At 29.1% G+C, this 22526-nt stretch overlaps 1 protein-coding gene and 1 long non-coding RNA gene across 3 annotated transcripts in view; one reads left to right on the plus strand and one right to left on the minus strand.

The window, feature by feature from the left end:
- Positions 1-20276, minus strand: part of if (inflated) — a 125563-nt gene extending 105287 nt beyond the window's left edge. The window contains exon 1 of one of the 2 annotated variants that reach the window (XM_008200376.3): positions 19922-20276. In XM_008200376.3, coding sequence (XP_008198598.2) covers positions 19922-20094 — 173 coding nt within the window. In that variant the 5' untranslated portion in view covers positions 20095-20276. The remainder of the gene's footprint in view (positions 1-19921) is intronic. The other variant, XM_008200375.3, reaches the window with a different exon arrangement.
- On the plus strand, positions 4349-6428 carry LOC135265492 (uncharacterized). Its single transcript, XR_010333200.1, has 2 exons — positions 4349-4867; positions 4920-6428. It is a non-coding gene; the product is annotated as an uncharacterized LOC135265492 (long non-coding RNA).
- Positions 20277-22526: the final 2250 nt, after the last annotated feature.

Here is a 22526-nt window from a genome sequence, read left to right on the forward strand (position 1 = left end):
CAAGCAATCTTTTTGTAATAAGAGGATGACACGACGTTATCAATAACGGATAAAATTTTTCCTCGTTTTGTTGTCATAACTATGTATTGTGCATTTATATAAATAAACATTGTTCAAATTAAACTTCCTTAATTTTGTAACAATTTGATGTTTAAATTTTTATTCAGTTTTAAACAGAATTAATGAGATGTGTCATCATAACGTGAACAGTAAGCGTCTATTTTTATTAGAGGTGCGAACATGATTATGAATAGACGTCGTAGAAAAGCTACTTTCCTTGATCAAGATTTACTTATGGCACAATAATTTCATTCAAAACGGAAATTTGTAGTGAAAACTTTAATTTTTCAATCATCGTCAATCAAATTAATAAATAAAAACTTAAATGCAGAATTCTTGTCTAAATCCGTTTTTCAAGCAGCTATTAGAAGCCCAATTGCATATAGATAATATGGATTTTAAATAATAATGTTGGTTTTGTTTTTAGATTCCTAACTTCATTTTTTTTTCGTTTTCTACTCATGTTTTTAACTTCTTTTCAACATTTTTCGTTTTATTTTCTACTCTTCTACGTGCTTAAACTTTAGATATACCTTCCTCAATTCTTGTTTTTGTGCATTTTTTGTACTTCTTTTTTTACACTTTGATTTTAGAAACTATTAACATTTTCGTATCAAATTTTCTTTCTACAACTCATTACTTCCTAAACCTTGTTATCACAATGCTGTGCATTTCTCTACCTTATTTATTTCGTTTAGCTTTTGTTTAATTTCTTTTGCTTTAATTATCAATCTTTCTCTTTTTATTTTTTTAGTGTTTCTGCTATTCCTGTTCTGATGATTCTCATTTTTTTTTATGTTTTTTTTAAACTAGAAGCATTTGATTACTTTGAGGAAAGATTAAATGAACAAAAGCACTTGTTTGTTTCTTTTGTAAAATTTCAATACTGTATTTTAGATTTTTTTTTTGATTGACCTGACTAACAGTTTTTTTACTTATAATTCTCCATTTTTTTGTTTTTGTTTGTTTTCCCTCTGCTTTGTCTTCTGAATGTCTGATAAATAAATGGTTCTGTATTTATTTTCTTAGGCCCAGTTTTTGAAAACGTACTTAACGGAGAGATAAATTTAAACCTCAGTTAAAACAGCAACGCCAATCAGAGTGACAATACCTTAACAACTAACAGAGACATAAAATTTAACTGAAGTTTAATCGTTCCAGAAAATGGGCCTTAGTGTTTCTGTTTTTCTTCTGTTAAAATTTCCCATTTTTTTAATAGATAAAAAAAACATTTTTTCAAATAGCAATCAATTATTTTGTACAAAAGTAAGCTGACAACAAATTGATGCACAGTTTGTTATATTAACACACTGTTAATAAATCTCAAATATTGAAGAACATTTTGGATCTTTTTTTAAAGACAGAAACCTACCTTTTTTAAAACAGTAGGAGTTACAACTAAAAGTCCCACAGTTATTATTGCAGTTAAAATCTACCAAAAACTTAAGGAAAATCGAAAAAAAATTGTATTTCTTTTTCTTTTCTTTTTACAAGATTTACTATTTTCTAAATCTTCACTTTGTTTTTTAAGATAGCAAGAAGCAATCGATTATCTTAAAGAAACCTAAAGTGAAAACAAAAATGCAAATATTTCAGTTTCAACCTTAATTTAAATAATATTCATTATCGACTAATATTTTGAATGTTCCCTTAGAAAATTTAAAAAACTTTTATAAAGAACTAAACATAAAAAGCTACAAGTACTAGTTACAGAATTACTTACTGTACCAAAAATCGACCAACATCTTGACAAACAATTAACTTTTCTTAAGTATTTTCCTAATTGTACCTTAATTATTTAATCTTTTTTTGTTGATTTTATGTCTGTGCCTATTTCTATTGTGAATGTTAGGTTATTTATTCCAATTGTTTCTGCTTTATACTGTTCAATAATTGCTTTCCATTTTCGTGAGTAGACAAAGAGACCATAAACAATTGGAAACAATAGAAAAAGCAATCCATTATTTTGAAGAAAGATAAAATAAAAAAATTGCACAGGTTGATTCAGTTTTAACACAGTTATTTTTCAACATTAATTTATGGAATTTCAATTATAATCGTCAGATATATTAGATATTTTTTTATAGAAATTTAATGGTGCTTTCCAAAAGTACCAGAATATACAACTCATATTCCAGACTTACTGTCTACTTGACTTATTGACGAAAGTCTTGAGAATGATCAAAAAGTTTTTTCCAACAAAATGTAATTATTTTCTTAAATTTTGACTTAAATAAGTTTGACATAACCTCAACTAACCCCGAATTTTTCAAAGTTTTTCAATTTTTTAATCTTTTTATTATTATTGTATGGTTCTTTCCTGCTATGAAAGAACCATTTTATTTTATTTATTATTTTTTTTATAATAAGAAGCAATTGATATTATTTTTTTAAATGTAAATTAAAAAAAGCACATGTAACTTCAATACTAATCTACAGGGTGACCCAGCTCAATTCTCGTCTTCTGTAGCTCAGTTTTTAGTAAAGTTATTATTTTGTAGATGTTATTTATACTCTCGGTTTAAAGACGTATTTCAGCAAAATATTTTTGATGATTCAGAGTGTCCCAAAAAAGAATGACGTCAACATAATATTTTTTATTGGGATGCTATTATTTTTTGTGCTCATTAGGCTACTTTTTTAGGTTCTTACAAGTTTTTATCAAATTGTAAATCTGTTCTAGAGTATAAATAATATCTACAAAATATCAAGACTCCAACTTAAATAATAACTAAGCTACAGAAGTCGGAAGCTGTGCTGGACCAGCTTGTAGATAAGTATTCTAACGTATTGATGATAAATATTTTAGATTTTTTCTAAACATAGGAAATTGAAAACGCCTTTAAAAAATACCCAACAAAACAAACTAGAATAGTTCTGGAGTTACCTACTAAAAATTGACCAAAATCTGGACAAAAATTAAAAACATTGTTGTTTAATCTGTTTATACCTCTTTGTATTTCCCTGACCTTTACCTTGAGTAAGTCTAACGTGACCTGACCTGACCCAGTTTTCTTCCAAGTTTCTCGATTTTTTTAATCTTTAATTTGTTTTTGCTTAGTTTCGTTCTTCGGGCTCTATTAATTAGAAAAAAACACCATAAACCGTTCTAATTAATAATAATTAATAATAATAATAATAATAATAATAATAATAATAGTAATAATAATAATATTAATAATAGTAGTAATAGTAATAATAATAAATTTATTTCTACCAATTTATACTGATGTAGTAACAAAATTAATACGAAAAACGTCAGTATTATACACAGAAATAACAATAACATAAAAATAATTTTAAGACAAGTCAAAAAACCTGTCTATTATAGAATTCATTTAAAGTATATGGTTCGAGATCCAAAATGTAGTCAAATATTTTCTTTTTAAATAAATTTAAATTGCAAGGTGTGCGTAGATGCACAGGTAAACTATTGTATAGTTTTATCCCTGCATAATGAGAATTTTTTTCCGTCAGCGTGAGTTTGTGTCTTGGATACTCTAAGTCTACTTTGCAAGTGTTGTACTTATGGTCGTTAGTGACATTAAAGAGTAGATTCTGTTTAAAAAAAATAAAAGTAATCTATATATCAGTTACTCTCAAAAAGTTATTCCTTTTAAAGATGTTCCTACAAGTTTCATTATATTTTAAGTTAAACATAGTTCTCATGACTTGTTTTTGAGCAACAAATACTTTTGATATCTTTCCACTTTGCCCCCAAAATATTATACCGTAGCTTAGTAATGATTGAAAATTTGCGAAGTATATTATTCTTAGTTATTCAATGTTAATGTATTTTTTTAAAACACGTATTGTAAAATGTATTGAGTTTAATTTTTTTAATAAATTATCTATATGATTAGTCCAGCTTAACTTATGGTCAATGCATATTCCCAGAAAATTAGTTTTCTCTATTAATTCAATTTCTTTAGATGATATTACAATTTTATTCGGTTTCTCTGTATTCTTGTGATTACATATTGCAAAATGAATGCCGTAGGTTTTTTTCAAAATTTAACACTAATTTATTTTCTTTAGTCCAGTTTATTACCTTATTCATGCATATTTTTGCTTCTTTCATTGTATCTGTCAATAAATGAATAGTCAATTACATATCTTGGACAAATATAAACCAATTGTTTCAATTTCAACATTACCTTTTTACTTTTTTTATCCATGGATAAGCTAGACTATAGCTAATTTATTCTTATATCTCCTGAATTAGCCTTAAATTATTTTTTTAATTTAAACAAGTGAACCCTCAAGACGACGGTTTTTCCCAGTTATTTTTTCCAAATTTTCGTGAAGGTTTAGTGATTAGATAATCCCTCGATTTTACGAGTAGAAACTCATTTGCTTTGTCCAAACTCAAAGGAAAATTTCTCTCTGTCCGGAAACCCCCGAAATTGACAAATTAACTACCAGATTAGCATCATCCCACACAATTTCCAGTCAAAACAGTGACAAGTGCGTGCTTTAATCCCACCTGACCAGCTTATGACGTTTCCCAACCGGTGGTCCAAGTTTGGTATTATCACGAATTCATGCAGTGAAATGACAATTGCGAAACGATTTCGATTGGACTCGAATCTGTCCGGAACGGCGTCACATTCGACCCTAATCTGATTAAAATATGTGTCAAAAACTATCACTCTCCTTTTCTACGACTTTCTCTTTCGAAGTACAGTTACGTTACGTCACGGCTATGGAAATGCTGTTTCATTCATCTTTGTTGCCATAAAAGTGGCCTTAGTTAATAATTATCGATCGTTTGCTAACTTCTTTATTGGCAGTTTTAGTTTTATGGGTGGGTCTAGGTCAGAGCGTATCTCTTGATTAATTCCAACAGCTGTTTTTAGATTAAGCGGTGAGGGGTCTACTAGTGCAGAGGTGGATTATAAAATAAATCAATAGGGGCAACGCCAACGTGCGCTAATATTTGTGACTTTTTAAATGGGAGTCGGACGTTTCCTGGGAATTTTGAGGGGGCGTAAGATGAGGCAACGTTTTGTGGCGATTCAAAGAAAAATTGACTGTGTCATCGATGCAGTCATTGAAACCAAAATTTGTTTATTAAAACTGATTCATAAGTGTTATTTTCACTTTCCTTTCAACCAACTTTTCGAGTTTTCCCATATATACAAGTATAATGTGGGCAACAGAGGAAAACGATCATGTTATTAGCATCTGTAAGAATCAAAAAAATTCAGTGCCTCAAAATGTTGAACCAACTGTTCTTAAACAATGTGTGTCAAAACAAAAAAATGGATGAAAGAAATGAAAGAAAGAATTTGTGTGACAAAAAGATCTAGAAAAAATCTAGAAAAACTGAAAACATGGAACATTGTAAAAATAAAAAAAAACAAATAAATGAAAACTAAACAAAAAGAATCTAATAATAATAAAGAATGTTAAAATTGAAATGTAGACAATCCAAATTCCAAAATATTGTCAAAGGATTATGAGAAAGGTATGTTTATTTTAATTTTTAATGTGTCATCGATGGAGTCATTGAAACCAAATTTTGTTTATTAAAAATAATTTATAGGTTTATGTATTCCATTTTCTTTTAATCAACATTTTGATGTTTTCTCATGTGTTTGTTTAATATGGACAGCAAAAGAAAGGACCAAGGTATTGATACTTTTTGAAAAAATGAGAAGTAATTTACTTAAAACAATCAGTGCTCTGAACTGCTAAATCAAGTGCTAAAAAATGTATTTAAAAACAAAGAAAAAAGAAAGCAAATAAAGGAAAGAGCAACAGACATATTTAGAAAAAAATTCACATAAATTAAAAACATCGAACGTTGTACGAAATAAAAAAAAACAAATAAATGAAAAACTAAACAAGACAGTCATTGAAACAAAAATTTCTTTATTTCATAAACTGATTCATAAGTTTTGTTTTCAGTTTTCTTTTAATCAAAGAGCAAAGAAAGGACTAAGTTGTTAATTAACACATTCTAAACAAAATAAAAAAGTGGTTTATTTAAAAAAATCAGTGCCTCAAAATTTTGAGCCAACTGTTGTTAAACAATGTGTGTCAAAACAAAAAAATGGATGAAAGAAAGAATTTGTGTGACGAAAAGATTTAGGAAAAATCTAAGTAAACTGAAAACATGGAACATTGTAAAAAATAATAAAAGAGAAACCAAATAAATGGAATACTAAACAAGAAAAATATAATAATAATAATAAAGAATGTCAAAATTAAAATGTAGACAATCCAAATTCCAAAATATTATCAAAGGACTGTGAGACAGGTATTTTTAATTTAATTTTGAATGTGTCATCGATGCAGTCATTGAAAAACCAAAATTTGTTTATTTATTTGTTGTATTGTATTCCCTTTTCTTTTAACCAACATTTCATTATTTTCTCGTGTGTTTGTTTAATGTGGACAGCAAAAGAAAGGACCAAAGTATACAGACTTTTTGAAAAAATCAAAAGTAATTTACTTAAAACAATCAGTGGTCTGAACTGCTGAATCAATTGTTAAAAAATGTATTTAAAAACAAAGAAAAAAGAAAGCAAGTAAAGGAAAGAGCAACAGACATATTTAGAAAAAAATTCACATAAATTAAAAACACCGAAAGTTGTACAAAATAAAAAAAACAAATAAATGAAAAACTAAACAAGACAGTCATGGAAACAAAAATTTCTTTATTTCATAAACTGATTCATAAGTTTTGTTTTCAGTTTTCTTTTAACCAAAGAGCAAAGAAAAGACTAAGTTATTAATTAACACATTCTAAACAAAATAAAAAAGTGGTTTACTTAAAAAAATCAGTGCCTCAAAATGCTGGATCAACTGTTCTTAAAAAATGTATTTTAAAACAAACAATAAAAACAAAACAAAATAAAAGAAAGAATTTGTACGACAAAAACTTTAGAAAAAAATCCAAATAAACTCACAAACATTGAACATTGGATAAAATAAGAGAAAATACAAATCAAATTAACGAAAACTAAACAATAAGAATAACATAATAAAAAAGAATGATAAACTATGTCTCAGCCAAGAAAACTTACTTTTAAAAAATTGAAATGTAGACAGACAATTCAAATTCCAAAATAATGCTAAAGATTTTAATTGAGAAAAATATTTTTAATTGTCTTATTAAATGAAAAACTAAAATGAAGTATTTTTGTCAACTTGTCGTATAATAAATATTGTGCTATATTCGTGTATTGTAGCTTCATATTACAACTGGAGATATAGTTGCCAAACGAGGTCGAAGACCAAGTTTGGTAAGTCATCTTCACCATATTTAGATCGTTAACAATTATTGCGATTTTAAGCTCGTGTGAAATTTATAGTTTCATACCCATTAATAATCGCAATTTCGGTTTAACGTGACTATTAAATTCAGTTTAATTAGGTCTTGTACTTAATACGTACAACTTTGGTCAATTTTTTTGTATTTTTATTATTTCTATTATTAGGTATCAACGAGCTTTTTAGTGTGCAATAAAACAAATAGTGTTTTGATGTAGAACAAGAAAACATAAAGTCAAGGTAAATGTATTGATTTCCCTGCTTTTCACGAATGTTAGTATGTATTTCATATCTCAACTAAATTTAAGCATAGTTGAAGAAGATGAAGATGATTTAAGCGATCTAATCATGCAACATAATTTCCTTGTTTTTCACAAATGTCTAATTGAAAAAGATTAGATAACATCGTTTCAGATTTCAGGCTGGTTGTCTCAAATTTCAAGCAATCCCAAAATTGAAATTAAAAGACCCGTTTTCTTGCTTTTTACAAATATCTGATAATATTATGTCATTTTAATTTTCTCAAAACTGTGCAAATAAATGTTGTGGTTAAACGAAAGTTCCTTTTCCCCCTTCGTTCCAGTAGAAGATAACCAATTATTTTTATTTTAAATATGTAGAAACTTAAAAATTGATATAATCTCAACAGAAAAAAAATATAACAATGATTTAACTAATACACGAAAATGGTGAAACAAAAAAATAGTTTTTTAATAAGTTTAAATTTAAGTACGAAAAATAACAAAAGAGCGAATATTTTTTATAATTAAATATTTCATTTCTCATCTGAATAGCATCTAAAAGTAATTTAAAAATAGAGAACATTTTTTACTTCACTCTTGAAATGGTTACAAATTACAATGAACCCTTTAGTGAACTTCCTTTGATACAGATATGGATTTAAATCTACCTACATTTTTCTGAAATAAAAAGAAAACAAATATTCACATTTAATTTCAATTTCAATAAACCAAAAAGCAATAAAAAGACGTTTGATGTAAAATAAGTTTTAATATGCGATTAAACATAAAACAAACACTGCAAAACACGAATTCTTATTTCATTTCGAATTAATAAACAAAACTGACGATTAATTACATTCTTCGATGATTTTTTGGCTTATACTTGACAATTTTTGCGAGATAATTACGTTTCTACATTAAAAACGTATTAAAACGCATCAATTAAAAATGTAATTTTTACATTTTGATCCAATTAGATAATCTTTCATCGGTTTATTTAGATAAAAAACAAAGAAACGTGTCTTCAAAAAATAAGAATAACTCTTTTTTCGACAAACTTCTTTGCATATACTTGATAAAATTTCACTCAAGACCAAACGAAATCGAGGAAAACAGGCAAAGTAACCTCATTTTTAACTTATTTATTGATTTTGGGATGTGTTTTGTCAAGATTTTTTACATACTGAGTTTAAGGTTTAAAAACGAAACCAATTGACTGAAATAAGATAAGATTCATATTCATTTCTATTAAATTTGTTGATTTTTCAGACAGTTTCAGCGAAATTTTCCAAGAGAAGAAAAACTAGTGTGTTATAATTGTTATGAATTCAAAAGTTATTTTGAATAATTTTGTTGAACAAAAAATATTAACTTAACTTGATAAGTTTTCGGTTAGATTTTATCCCTAAAAACATTGTAGCTCAAAACCAGAAATGATTTTCGACCAAATGTTCCGGTTTTTCGGGTTATTTTCACAAAATTTAACATCAATTTCCATTTATTTTGTGTTTTTTATATATATTTTTATATAAGTTCTTGCAAAGTAAATCACTCTCACTGTCTCAGTCCAAAAAAGATAATGCACCATAAATTTCGATCTAATTTCCTGATTTTTTACGAATTGTAAGCAAATTTTTCAAAAAAAACTTAGTTTTTTCCCTGAACAAAACTCGAAGATGACAGTCTGTTTGTTTTTAAGTTAAAAACGTTCTCAAAAAAATCAAAAATAACATTATTTTCGATTAAAATTGCTCTTTTCTTGCAAAACTCGGAAGAAAATCTAAAATGAACTTAACTGTTCAAGAAATACAGAAATAACATTACTTTAGACTAATTTTTATGTTTATGTTGTAAAAAGTTCTTGTAAAATAAATGAATCTTTAGTTGAAAAGTGGTTGAAATAATCTAATTTTTAGCCAAACTTTTCTAAATAACTCAGTTTTTACCTTAAAAAGTTGTTGAATGCAAAAATAACAGAATTCATAAAATTTTCGAAGGCAAATTGAAAATTTTGGAAGGCAATTCCTTTATTAGCTACAAACCGTATCAAAACCTTCGAAAAATAAAAGTGTTGTTTTATATCATTCGATTAAATCTGGTGATTTTTTACTTCATTTTTCCAAGAAACTGAGAACATAATTTCAATCGCATATTTACTTGCTTAAAAAATATACAAATTAGACATTCTTCGACAATTTTTTTTGATTTTTCGGTTCATTTTTTCAGAAATTTTGCTCCAAAAACAACCAAAAGCGTTTAAAACAAAAATCATTAATCACATAAAACATTGGGATGATCTTGCAAAGTATAATAAAATAACATCAATTTGAATCCAATTCCGTGATTTGGCAGCCAGTGTTCCTCAAAAAATATACTTAAATTCTTGAAAAAAAAAACAAGAATTATGTGTGTTGCTAGACTTAGCTTGGTGCTTTTTGGTTCTCTAGAGGTACGTTACAAAAAACTGAGTTCAACAACACTTTTGATCAAAATTTTTGTTTTGCAATTTGATGTTCCCAAACAAACTAAATCGAGCAAAGAAGCTAAATTAAATAAATTTTAAACTAATATCAAAATTTTTGACTTGGAGGCTTGAAAAGGTAACACCACTTTTAACAATAATGAAATTTAATGTTTTTTTTTGATTATTTTTTATGTAATTATCGTATTTTTGCAAATGTTATAATTTCACTCTATTAACTGCTTGGATATAAGTCTGTTTGATTGATTATCTGTTTAATCTTTAACAGACGTGAATAACGTTGGAATTAACGTTGCGTAAGATTTTCTGCACTCCACTTTCATAATTTGCATCTTTGTGTTCTAACAATTTTCAAGGTAACGTGGTATAGTAAAATTATGACAATTTTCTTAAAAATGGGTGACGTCACTTCAGGGAGTGTCATTTCAGCAGTACCAAACAACTGAAAGAAAAATAGAACACCTGCCAAAAGTATCCCATCGTAATGAATCACACTTGGCACAACTTCAAATTTTGCTTCCAAGTTTAACTCTCCATTCTGCCTCGTTTGAGTCATGAAAGCTGTAGTCTTCGTCCACCTGAATCGTCCCGAATTTGCACAAATGTTACATAACTCAGCACAAGACGAGTTTAAAACCATCATAAAAAGGTGTACAGCGCGTCTTCGTCGAAGGTCGGCAAATATCTACAGTAGAAATTCTTGGTTTTTTCGCATTCGACTTCTGAAGAATCGCTCGAGTCCTGTCTGAATTAATTAATTTTTCCGCATCGTGTTGTTTACACGGGACATTTGACATTCACTGCTTATGGCATTTAGGTTTGTCGGTCCTAATAAGGCGTGTGACATCAACTCCAATGCAAGTTTCTTCTTTCGTGTGCGGTATGAGAGGCGTTGTGACCCGATTTAGCGGAAAAATGCCACATGCGAGTTAATTATTGATGATTTGCTGAATGTGCCAAGTTTGATGGGTGGTGTTTGTTGACGGGTTATTGGATGCGGAAAAATTTCGCTGGGGGCTTGGCGCTAGCCTAGTTTTCGCTCCTAGTCGTAAAGAAAGAGAGTGGACATTGAGAAAATTGGTTTATGGCCATTGATCCGATGAGGAAACAGAGGCGGACTTGTTATGGTTATGAGAAAAATAATACTCTAAAATTTGTGAGCCGAATTTATTAGCGAATAAGAAATGTGTGGAAGCTTGCTTTTCAAGAACAACACACGGTTGATATTTTATAAGTGCTATCTGTTGGTAAACCACAACCACAACCGCACCAAGACCTTTACCAAGGACTTAAAATATTTTTTTTCGATTAGATATATCATCATAAGAAAATCATGCCGATTGTCTTGATTTTTTTGAACTGCAAATTTTTGTTTGAACTTGAGCGGCTTAGAACGTTTACTCCACAATTTTCATCCTTACATTTATCTTGTGTTCTTCGCTGTTTTCATAGAGTTTGGAACATATTTTAAAAAAAAGGCAGTAATTTTTTCTCAAGTTTGTGTCAAAAATTTTGGCGTCAGTTGTTCTTTTCTTTCTGCCTCTTTTTCTAAAGCTTACTGAATAGTACGTTCTTATTTTAATTTAGAACTGAGACGGTCTCAAATGTATTAAATTTACAGAAAACCGCCTTTACGTTGTATCTTGTTTCGTCTCATAGTGTTTAATTCACCATAGTTTAAAAATAACTTTATTTGTAACTTGATATAAAGGCTTGAAAACATCCCGAGATTTCTGTAAGAATAAGAGCAATTAGCATTTTTGGAAAATACTACCTAATAAAGTAATAATAACACCACGTATTGGAATTTTTTAATCTTGAATTCAGTTTTTGTTCATAATCTAGCTTTGACTAAAAAACATGTCACAATAACTTGCCATTAAAAAAACAATTAATATTACAAATTTTGAGACCACATTTATGCCTTTAAAAAAATGATATGACGAGAAAAAATACAGCCTGTTAGGGAATGGTTTAGCAAAAATTTAAATGTAAATAGCGAATGGCAAGACAAATCGATTAAGCAAAATTTATGTAAATCAAAAATGCATAGTTTTCCCAAAAAATCGTTCTGAAAATTTTGAGAACCGCTGAACTAGAATTATTTAAATTAGCATAAATTTTAATATTATTGACAAAGCAGCAGAGGTAAATTAACTTCTTGGTCCACTACATTATTCTTCTATTTCAATTTGTGTTTTGTTATTAAATTTAACGAAAAAAAAAACAAAAATTTTTGCCAGGACACAAATGAACATGATAGCCACAATTTTTAAAAATTCTCAAAACGCCTATGCGCCGCCATCTCCATTATGTTTAACAAAAAAATTAAGTGCTAATAAACTACCATAAACGACACAGTGGCTCACAACAGATGAGTTAATAAAAATTTCTGAAAAAAGTACGCACTTTTTGGAAAAATGATAAAAGGATTTTTAACTCGTCTGATCATGACAAATTCACATACAAAATATTACTAAGCCATTTCCTAATACCCCGTATATTGGATATTTGGGGCAAGGGTTAATTAAAATTTATATTTTTTTATATTATATTTTTCTCGACGTTGCGATTTTTATTAAAGCTTCATCAGGCTGCAATATTTATCCGTGTTTCTTGAAGTTGACATGGCACAAATACTTCAAGTAATACGAATTAATATTGCAACCTAATGAAGATTATTAAAAAGATCGAAACGTCCCAAAAAATACAAATTTTAATTAGTCCCTGTCCTAAATAACCAATAAATCTTTTCTGGTTAATGTTACAGGTACTAAAATGTTAAATTTTCGACTAAAAGTAAAAGTTCTACTTTTTTTGGAAATGTGGCAAACCTATTACTAATGTAGAAAAAAATCTGTTTCGATCTTTATGCGAATGAGTTTTGCGGATGAAATAGTACTATACAGAGGGTCTCAAAATTGGCGAATTCCGAGTTAGTGGTATCACCATCAAAACACAAATACTATTTAATTGTATTGCCTTTTTTGTTTAATAACTTTACGTAATTAAGGAAAAAAATAATTTTTAGAATCAGCACTAAAAACAGAATAACAGAACTAAAACAATCAAAAGTAATTTTTGAAAGCCAGTGTTTTGTATTCTTTATTATTTATACATTTTTTTAAATATAAATTATTATATATTAAATATTATTATATTATTATATTAAAAATAAATGTACTTTTGTACAGACTGATCCAGAAATACTGAGTCTGTTGGCAACACAGGTCTTAAATTTTTAAGGATACCAATGGAGTTCTCCTCCAGCTAACAACAATTTAATAATCTTGTGGGGTTATACGTCAAATAATTGTCAAGAAAAATTGAATTCGGTTGCAATGTTACAAATTATGAGCACAAATACTTTCAAATGTGTTGCCAACAGACTCAGTATTTCTGGATCAGTCTGTATATTAAAGTATAAGCGGATATTGAGGTCTTTAAAACACGCGCGATTTTTCGAGCACGACGACGTAGCCGGAGTGCTCAAAATAAAGAAAGTGTTTGAAAGACCAGTTATAATGTAATATAATAATGTAATGTGAGATCAATATATTCGTTGTCATGGAATTAACTGTCATTATAAAAAAAAATATTAAAAAGTTGCCATTTATCTTCACATTTCTTGGGTTATTGATGTTTCTATGGACACTTTAAAAAACGCGCGTTTTTGAAAGTTGGATTTATACACGCTGCTGTGTGCTTTAAAGAAGCAAATTAGATAACTAATAAAAAAATTAAGAAAATATGTGTAAAAATGTATTCTGTTTTTTTATCTCATTAGTCTCTCTTTGATTTGCCAGATCCTAACTGTAGACCTAACCTGACCTGATCTGAATTCATTTGTCCCAAATGAAATACAATTGTTTAAGACATGATTTTGAAGTGATGGTTGAAAATGATTAATTCAAAATTAAAAGAGTGCTTTGTTTAACTGTGATTTTTTGGGTTAGTATGTTTTTTGTCTAAAAACATGATTTATGTAGAACAAAGATTGATTTTGTACATGAAAGTAGAAATCAATTGTGCATTTGAATATTGTTTTCATAAACAAAATACTTTTGAAATAATATATTTTAATCAACAGGTTACAAAAGTTAGTGAAATCCAAATGAATTAATTACTATATCATTTACTTGTTTTATGCAAAAAATTGGCGCTAGATCCAAAAAACAAGTGGTTACTAGAAAATAAATAAAGAAATGCAGAGGAAATCGGAAAAAAATCATATAGGCAAAAAAGTATTTATACTCATTAGGTAACAGCAAACGGTAATCTTTGTCGAATTATTAGTTTTTGAAATGCAGTAACAAACACGTGTTTATTACACTAGTTGTAAAAAAACCGCTTTACGACACTCCTTTGGCTTTTGTAATGTTTAACATATCCTTGTTGATAGTATATAAAAAAAATTATAAGGAAATGTTTCCTGAAAACTTTCATATTAAATTAATTTTTTATACCATGAGATCAAGACTGTACTAAATTAAAGGAAGCCTTGAAAGGGAACTGTAAATTTAGCCACATTTTTTTCAAAAGAATTCTGATTTGTCAATTTTTTGACATGTGATTAAAATTCCGCAGGCACAGCCTGCTCTAATTCACTTTATTTTCGATCTCATGTTATTTTAAATCGTTTTCATCAATAACAAAGATCAGGAAAGTGTCAAATGAAACACTTTATATTTTTAAGCCTCCTCATCATAGCTATGACACGGTTTTCATCGCCTTAACAAGTACATTGACGCTGTTGTGTTTGTTTCTAATCATCATAATGAGTAATTAGATTCGTTGTTTGAAGTTAATAATCTCGCAATTAAAATAAAACTTCCTCACATTTATTTTTTTATCGATTTTATAACAACTATTTTTTACTTTTGTAATAACAATAATTAAATCATTTATTTTTTTTTAAATTTGATTCGAAATATTTGTCTTGTGTCTTGAAATTAACTACCACTTCAGTCCAAACCCTTGTCCTCATTTATGTCCACCTTTTGACATAAAATACTGCACACTGCACCCGTTTTAAACGCCGTCATTTATCGCATAACCTCGCCTTGTACCCATTACCTTGACGTAACACAGTGCACCAACTTACATAATCTCGATGCAGTAATCGTTATCAGATAAATCATAAACTTACCTAATTATTTAATTGAGATTTAGAGCGGTTGCATTGTAAATAGGACCACTAAACTAATATTTATTTTGCCGTAGTATATGACCCGGAAATTGCTTAATAGATATAGGTAGATAATGACAAAAACACAAAGCTCGAAACTAAATCTAAAGCTTAAAAGCATCCATAAGGTACCGTAATTTACAGCCCGGATCTTCAACATCTTGTATGCACTTGAATAACGACGAGAAGTGGATTAAGCCGCCTTCAAGATGTAAAGTTAAGATGTGCAAGAAGTATAAAACACGTCCCTTTTATGTCATGATGGTAATGGATGATGGTCGTGTATGGAAAATACGGGCTTTTGGTGGTATGTAACGGAGAGGAGAGCTTATTGTGAATTATGGAGAGGAATACCATGAACGTAAATTATCAACTGGGAACATTTAAAAATAATTTGGCAAAAAACGCCTAATAACACAATTATTGTTATTCGGGCTTTGTCTTTGTAAAAGAAATGATTACTTCTTTTCTAAGGTTTCAGTTAGTTTCGGAATTAATTTTTAATTTTCCTCTATTCCTTATCTAAAATTCCTTTATCCACGGAAGTTTCTGCCAAATCTGTAGTTTACATTACAACATGTCTCAATTTTTTCTTATTCGCATAATTTTAAAGATATGTTATTGTAAAAAGGCTCCGGCAACTCTTATTTTACCTCTAATGTGTTTTTTCTAGTTAATATAAAGCATTTAATTAGATGTTCCAGTTTTTCTATGGATTAGTGCGATGGAAATTTGAAAGTGTCTATGGTAAAAAATGAAATAAAAATGACCTAAAAACAAGTCAAACCTAAAGCGAAAGAAGTTTTAGATGAAACATCCTGTGTCACTGAATCTAAATGTAGCTCTTAGACATGCATTTTTCTGTATACTGATTATACTGACACAATAATTAGAAAAAAAAATTAACTTTTTTTTCAAATAAATCACTTTTGATGCTTTGGTTAAAAACGCTGTCTAACTGAAAGCCATTTCATTTTTATATTACCATTGCTTCGTACTTGATCTTTTTGGTATTAGAAATTTTTGAAAAATGGCCGAAAAACTAAAAAAAAACAATTTTTTTAATAAATCATTTAATAAACATACAGTAAAGAAAGAGACATTTTTAAATTTTTAACTACCTACCTACATTTAAAGAAAAATCTGAAAACTGGCTGAATTACGCGGAAGTTAAGTTATTTTCTCTCAGTTGTTAAGCTTTTTTTATCCAAACTTTTTTATTTCAAGAGCTTTTGTCAAACAAGTCAAAAAAATTTTGAAAAAAAAAACAACAAAAAATAAACATTCATCAAAAAAACGAATATTCCCTACTGAAATACAAAAATGTCAAACAAAATAACAAATAATTTTATACATCCATGTTTATTTGCTGTTTGTTTATACCTGAATGACAAGGGAGCTTAATTTTTAAGCTGAAAAAAATTTTCGCCTCAAAAAATTCAAATTCCAAATTAAATCTAAACTAAGTTGTTTTAACCAATTCTTAGTAGTTTAACTTTTTTTTTGAACCATGTTTCAAGTGCAATCTAAAAAGTTTTTAAAAAAGAGAAACATAGCGGCGGTGACATACATCATAATATTCATAATAAAGAAATATAAACATATTTAACAAATAGTTATTAATAATACGAGAGCGAAAACGAGAGCTGTCGTTATGCAACGAACGTATGCGAGTTGCATATCTAGACACCCTAGAACTTTAAGCGTTTACGTTTTTGAGTGTTATTCAATTTTTTTTGTTAGAACATTTTAATTTGAAACACGTTGCTATGGGAAACGTGTTTTAAAATAGTATTCATAATCTAGGATTTAGATATTAAAAAGAAGGCTTAAAATCTTAGCAACAAAAAAATGTATTTTATACATCCACATTATGTTTATTTTCTACTTACTATTTCTGAGTGATTAACGGCGGATTTTACAATCGTCGGATAACTTTATCCTGGGGATACATTTTGAAAAATACATTGTTGTAACAATTATAACCATAGTAATTATACTAGAAATATCCGAGGTTTATTTGACAATTGTATAATCCACCCTAAGCTAATTTTTGAGCAAGAACTCAGTAATTTCAAGAAATTTTACTGCAAAAAAATTTAAAAAATTCCTAGAATTACGTCTATAGTTATTTATTGTATAAGGATCTCACAATGTGTATTATTCGCGCAAAGGTTTAACCGCGAGAATAAAGTTCGAGCGTTTAATTAAGCAAATAAAACACATGTAAGGCCCGTATGCAATACAACGTTTTATCCACAGCCAAACAATATAGACTAAATCAATATTTTCAAATTACTTTTCAAAATTTTCATTTGACGTTTTGAAGTGAAGTTTGTTAAATAAATTTTTAAATTAAAAATACTGCATTAGTTCCAGCTTCGTTTGTGCTCGACGTCGAATAAAGAAGAAATCAACCATATTTTCTCATTTAATATGAAGGTAAATGTAAGAAATGCAGTTTAATTTTGTTGCGGGTCTTATGATGTTTTCGTAAGACCTATAGGTTTTATGGATATGATTATGCGATTAGCTGTGGATAAAATTATTTTATTTTAACCAAATCTGAATTATTTAGATTTTCCGGTTCAAAATTTCTTTATTTCAGAAGTTTGTTTTGCCGAATCAAGCCAAAAATTAAAAAAAAATAAAAATAAAAATTAAGCTAATTTTTGAGCTAGGACGTGGGAACTAACTTATTTAAAAAAATTTCGGCGCAACAAAAAAACTTATTAAAATTGGTCAAAATTACGTTACTTCAACCAGTTCTGAGTTATTTAGCTATTTTTTGAACCCGGAACTCCTTTATTTCAAGAGCTGTCATCAAAACAAGCTGAATTTTTTTAAGAAGTAGAAGACCTAACATCGATAATACAAACAAAAAATTGAAAAATATAAACAAAATGCCAAATAATTTTGTACGTTCATAGGACCGTTTATTTTATTCGGATATCTACTATTTGTTACTTAGAGATTTCAGCTAATTCTAAGTTAGAGTTCTGAGTTGCTTAGCTATTTTTTCGTCGAAACAAGCCGAATTTTTTTTTTAAAAATACAACCAAAATTGTATACTAAATCGTTTAATAAACATATAACATAAAAAGTGATATTTTTAATTTATAAATGCGAGTACATACATCATTATTTTTTTAAATACCTACATTTTTAAATAATTGTGATACAGAAACATGCAATTAAACAATCTCGAGAGCATTTTGTCCAAATGTAAGATCAAATAAAAGACACAGTTTGTCTTACGAGTTCATCAACATGTGACAAATTTTGTAAAGTTCAAGACAAAACTCAAAGAAAAAAGCAAAAATTTTTGATTTTTCATAATATGTGAAAAAGTTTTCAGGAAATTTTGAAGAATATTATTTCCAATTTCTTTTAAAAACAAGTTTGGCAGCGCCTTTAAAAGCAATATCTTGAGACGCTCAAGAGTAGCTAAGAATTCATTAAAGACTTTCATTTTTCATTGCCCTTTTTTACATATAGTCTTCCTGATCGTACTACGAATAACTTAATTGTTAGGTACCCATTACAAAACAGTTATGCAATTAAGATATGCTTGTTAGATTTTCATTTAATACGATTCTATAAAATTATTGCTTATACCACATACACGTTCAAACTGATGATCTTGTAATTAATATTGCTTCCGATATTATAATAAAATTAGTGTTCATTATACGATCCTTACTACAGTCAACATTATCGACTATCGTGTAATATTTTAATTTGGGATAACGACATCGATCCTGTCATCATCTTATTACCAAGCGATCAATCATCGAGATAATAAATTAATATTGAAAGTTCGCACCAAAAAAGTTTGCTCCTCCTGTGATACAAATTTATTTGTACAAGAATTCTCTAATCATGTAGAGAAAATCTTTATTGCTGCCCATTTCTTGGTTGTATGTTTGTTGTAGCCTGTCTTATCTACTATTGTGTAAATAGCTATAAATCTTCAACAACAACAAATTGTTGTTTTGATTGTCAAAATCAATTTAAAGCTATTTCTGCACAAATAGTTGTATTCAATTCGTTCTATCATAAGAAAAATTTAATTCAAGTACAGTTACAGTAAAACAATAGCTCTTGAATAACAATAAGTAAAATATCCACATTTTTTGCGCTTAGCTCTTAAAATGTTTATGTACACAAACAATACAGAAGTCTATTTAAATCCGGATCAAGAAAATATTTAAAAATAGTCGATTTGTGTGACTTAGCGAAAGTTATCCCGTTGCCAAAAAACAACCGATTAACACTTCGCACATCCTGAGGCGACATTGCAACACATCGTAAATATTGGCAATAATAATGCAAGGCCATTCAATAATGCTCACACAAACACCTCAACAGAACGAAACAAACCGCCCCCGAGTTAGTAAAAACCGTCCATTTAACGTTATTTTATCACAAGGAGATTGCAAATCAACTTCCTGCACAAATCGCTAAAAATATGTTGGCTTTTGGACAAGCGCCAGATCCGGCGCGAAATCACCAACACGTGTTAGGTCCGTCCCTAAGGGCCAACATGTGTTCACCAGAAGGTAGAAACACCAAGGAAATCCGGTCAAAAAATCGCAACGCACAGTTAAATTTAAATATAGCACTGTGGCTATTTTTGGTGATTGGGTTGGAAAAATTAGCACCTACCATCCAGTGTTTCTTTCTCGATGTAAAGCTATGCTGAATCCGAACATGGAATCATGACCATCGTAACTGGGCACTTGATACGTAGCGTAATTAAAACTATCGACATTAAAAGCGGTCACTGTGTATACACATAACACGAAAAAACACAACACACACAATTCGCACGGACACATTTTTTTTATTTATTTAGTTTAGAGGGTAAGGAGAGTTCAAAAAATGATAAAAGTGGGAAATTTCATTCTAAAAATTGGTCGGTGCTAGAAATGGTTCGTGAGGGCAGTGCACATGTTTCAAATTATACTTCGCGCTCTTTACATTACCCAAGTTGATGCGCGACTGACAAACTATCTGGTTTCATGTGCTTCGGCTTGGGCGCCAATCTATTTCAAAATAGATGGATGGAAAATGTGGGGAATGAGGCGCCCTCTGGTCTTGCGTAGCGCAAGTAATGTTGTCTGGAATAAGTTTGAACCAAAGGTTTGAACGCAGTTATTATAGGAGGATAAGATCGCGTTGTCGCAGATAAACGCAAGAGGACACCCTGTAACGATTCTAGAGATTTAAAAACTGTCATCTTATAATTTTTAGATACAGATTACAAAATAATGTCACCTAAAGAGAAGAAGCCAAAAATGTGCCACAATTTGTAATTTGTGAATTGAAAATAAAAAAAAAAATTTTTTGGTCATCAAAACGAGATGACGAGTTAAAACCATTTAAACATGCATATAAAAAAGATAGGATTATTATTATTTTGCACCAGAAAGCTGGAAAGAAATTCAATAAATCTGAAAAACCCAATTTTAGTTAAGTACTCCCTAACTAAATTAGTTTTTAATAATAATTAATAATTTAAGAATCAGAGAATGGAATTTACAGTAAACCGCCTTAAAAATCAAGTTCAGTTCAGAAACCTACAATTATCATAAATAGAACATCAAGTAAAAAATTAAAAAAACAATTGGTTCAGAGACGACCCATCACCATCCCTCCTATAAAAATACAAGATGCGTCTTCTAACAGTTTATTTTACGTGCGTTAAGTTGGCCCAACCACTTTCAAAGTGCTGAAGAATGCTGCTATTTATTTAAAAAATGCTACTTTAGTTTTATAGATTTTTTGTGTTTTTTTGGTTGGGCTAACTTAACGGTGGCCCAACCATTTTATGTGCTGGACGTTTTGTTTATGCCATTTAAAAGTCCTTTAAAAATGCTACGGAGTTTTTTAAATTTAAATAATGGTTGAACTAACTTAACGACAGCCCAACCATTCATGTGCTAAACGATTTCTTTATGTCAAAAAGATCTTGAAAAATGCTGGCGAATGCTGTACTTTAAATAAAAAGTGCTGAGAAAAAAACGAAGTATTTTATTTAAATAATGGTTGGGCTAACTTAACGACAGCTCAACCACACCGAATGCCTTCGAGTTTTTTATGTCAACTAAAAGACCTTAAAAAAGCTGGCGAGTGCTGTATTTAATTCAAAAAGTGCTGAGAAAATAACATTAGTTTTTAATATCGAAAATTCTCCTCCTTAAATGCAGGAGCTGTAGTGCTTACTTAGGTACATCATATATCGTTTATTTTTTTTTAAGTAGATTCACATGAATTGGAATTGTTTAATAAAACACAATAATTAGTACTTTATTTAAAAAAACATTTCATTTTAACATAAAACAAACAATAAAATATATATATTATACTTTTACAAACAGCGATAAACAAGTAGGACACAACCTCTTAAAACTTTTTCCGGGGGACAGTTTGTGTTCACTTTGTCTTGAAAATCGTCATATATTTCCCATTTTTCATTTGGCCTTTTACAATAGGCAATAAAATGGCCTACATCACTAGCTTCACCGATAGTTTCCACTAATCCCTGGAGTTTGTAGTTTAGGTTTTTATTGGTTAATGCTTTATTGGCAGGAATTTCGCATAACTGAACACTTCTATTTGTGTTGGTCAATGAAACTGATGCCCAGTCAATAAATATGTAGTTTTCATTCAAATTTGATTTCACGTTCAGATACTTTTTGTCACATTTTGGACAAAAGCAAGTTTTCTCCATTGTCTTTGTAACAAGCTTAGCTACTAAATTATTGTCACTTAACATAATTGTTGCGTAATTTCTGGTTTCATTGTAACCACAGCAAACCGTGATTTCTTTCTTAGACCATTCTAAGAAATTATTAGTAGCCATTCTATCTATTAATAATTGCTGCGTACATACGCAAGGAATTTCTATTAGACCATCGGGCCTGAAGACTTCATCAAAAATTTGAGACAAAATTTTAGCTCTTAGTATATAAGAATGTCTAGATATTTTTCCCTTGACCAAATTCTGTAAAAGTTCGGCCAGAAAATTATCATCTACAACACCCTCTTTAAATGCGGGGCAGTCACAGTAACATAAAGACAATATTTGAACAAGTGCATCAAATCCACACGTATTAGTAAACATAAACTTTTTTTATTAATCGTGATTGTTCTTAAAGTAGAACAGTTTCCATTTTTAATTAAAGATATAGGAATTGTTTTCGTCCGTGCCGAAAGTTCTATAAATTCCCATTCTTTTTGATTTTCCAGATAAGACCTCCGTCGACGT

Source organism: Tribolium castaneum, chromosome 2, assembly GCF_031307605.1.
Source record: "Tribolium castaneum strain GA2 chromosome 2, icTriCast1.1, whole genome shotgun sequence".
NCBI classification, from domain to species: domain Eukaryota; kingdom Metazoa; phylum Arthropoda; class Insecta; order Coleoptera; family Tenebrionidae; genus Tribolium; species Tribolium castaneum.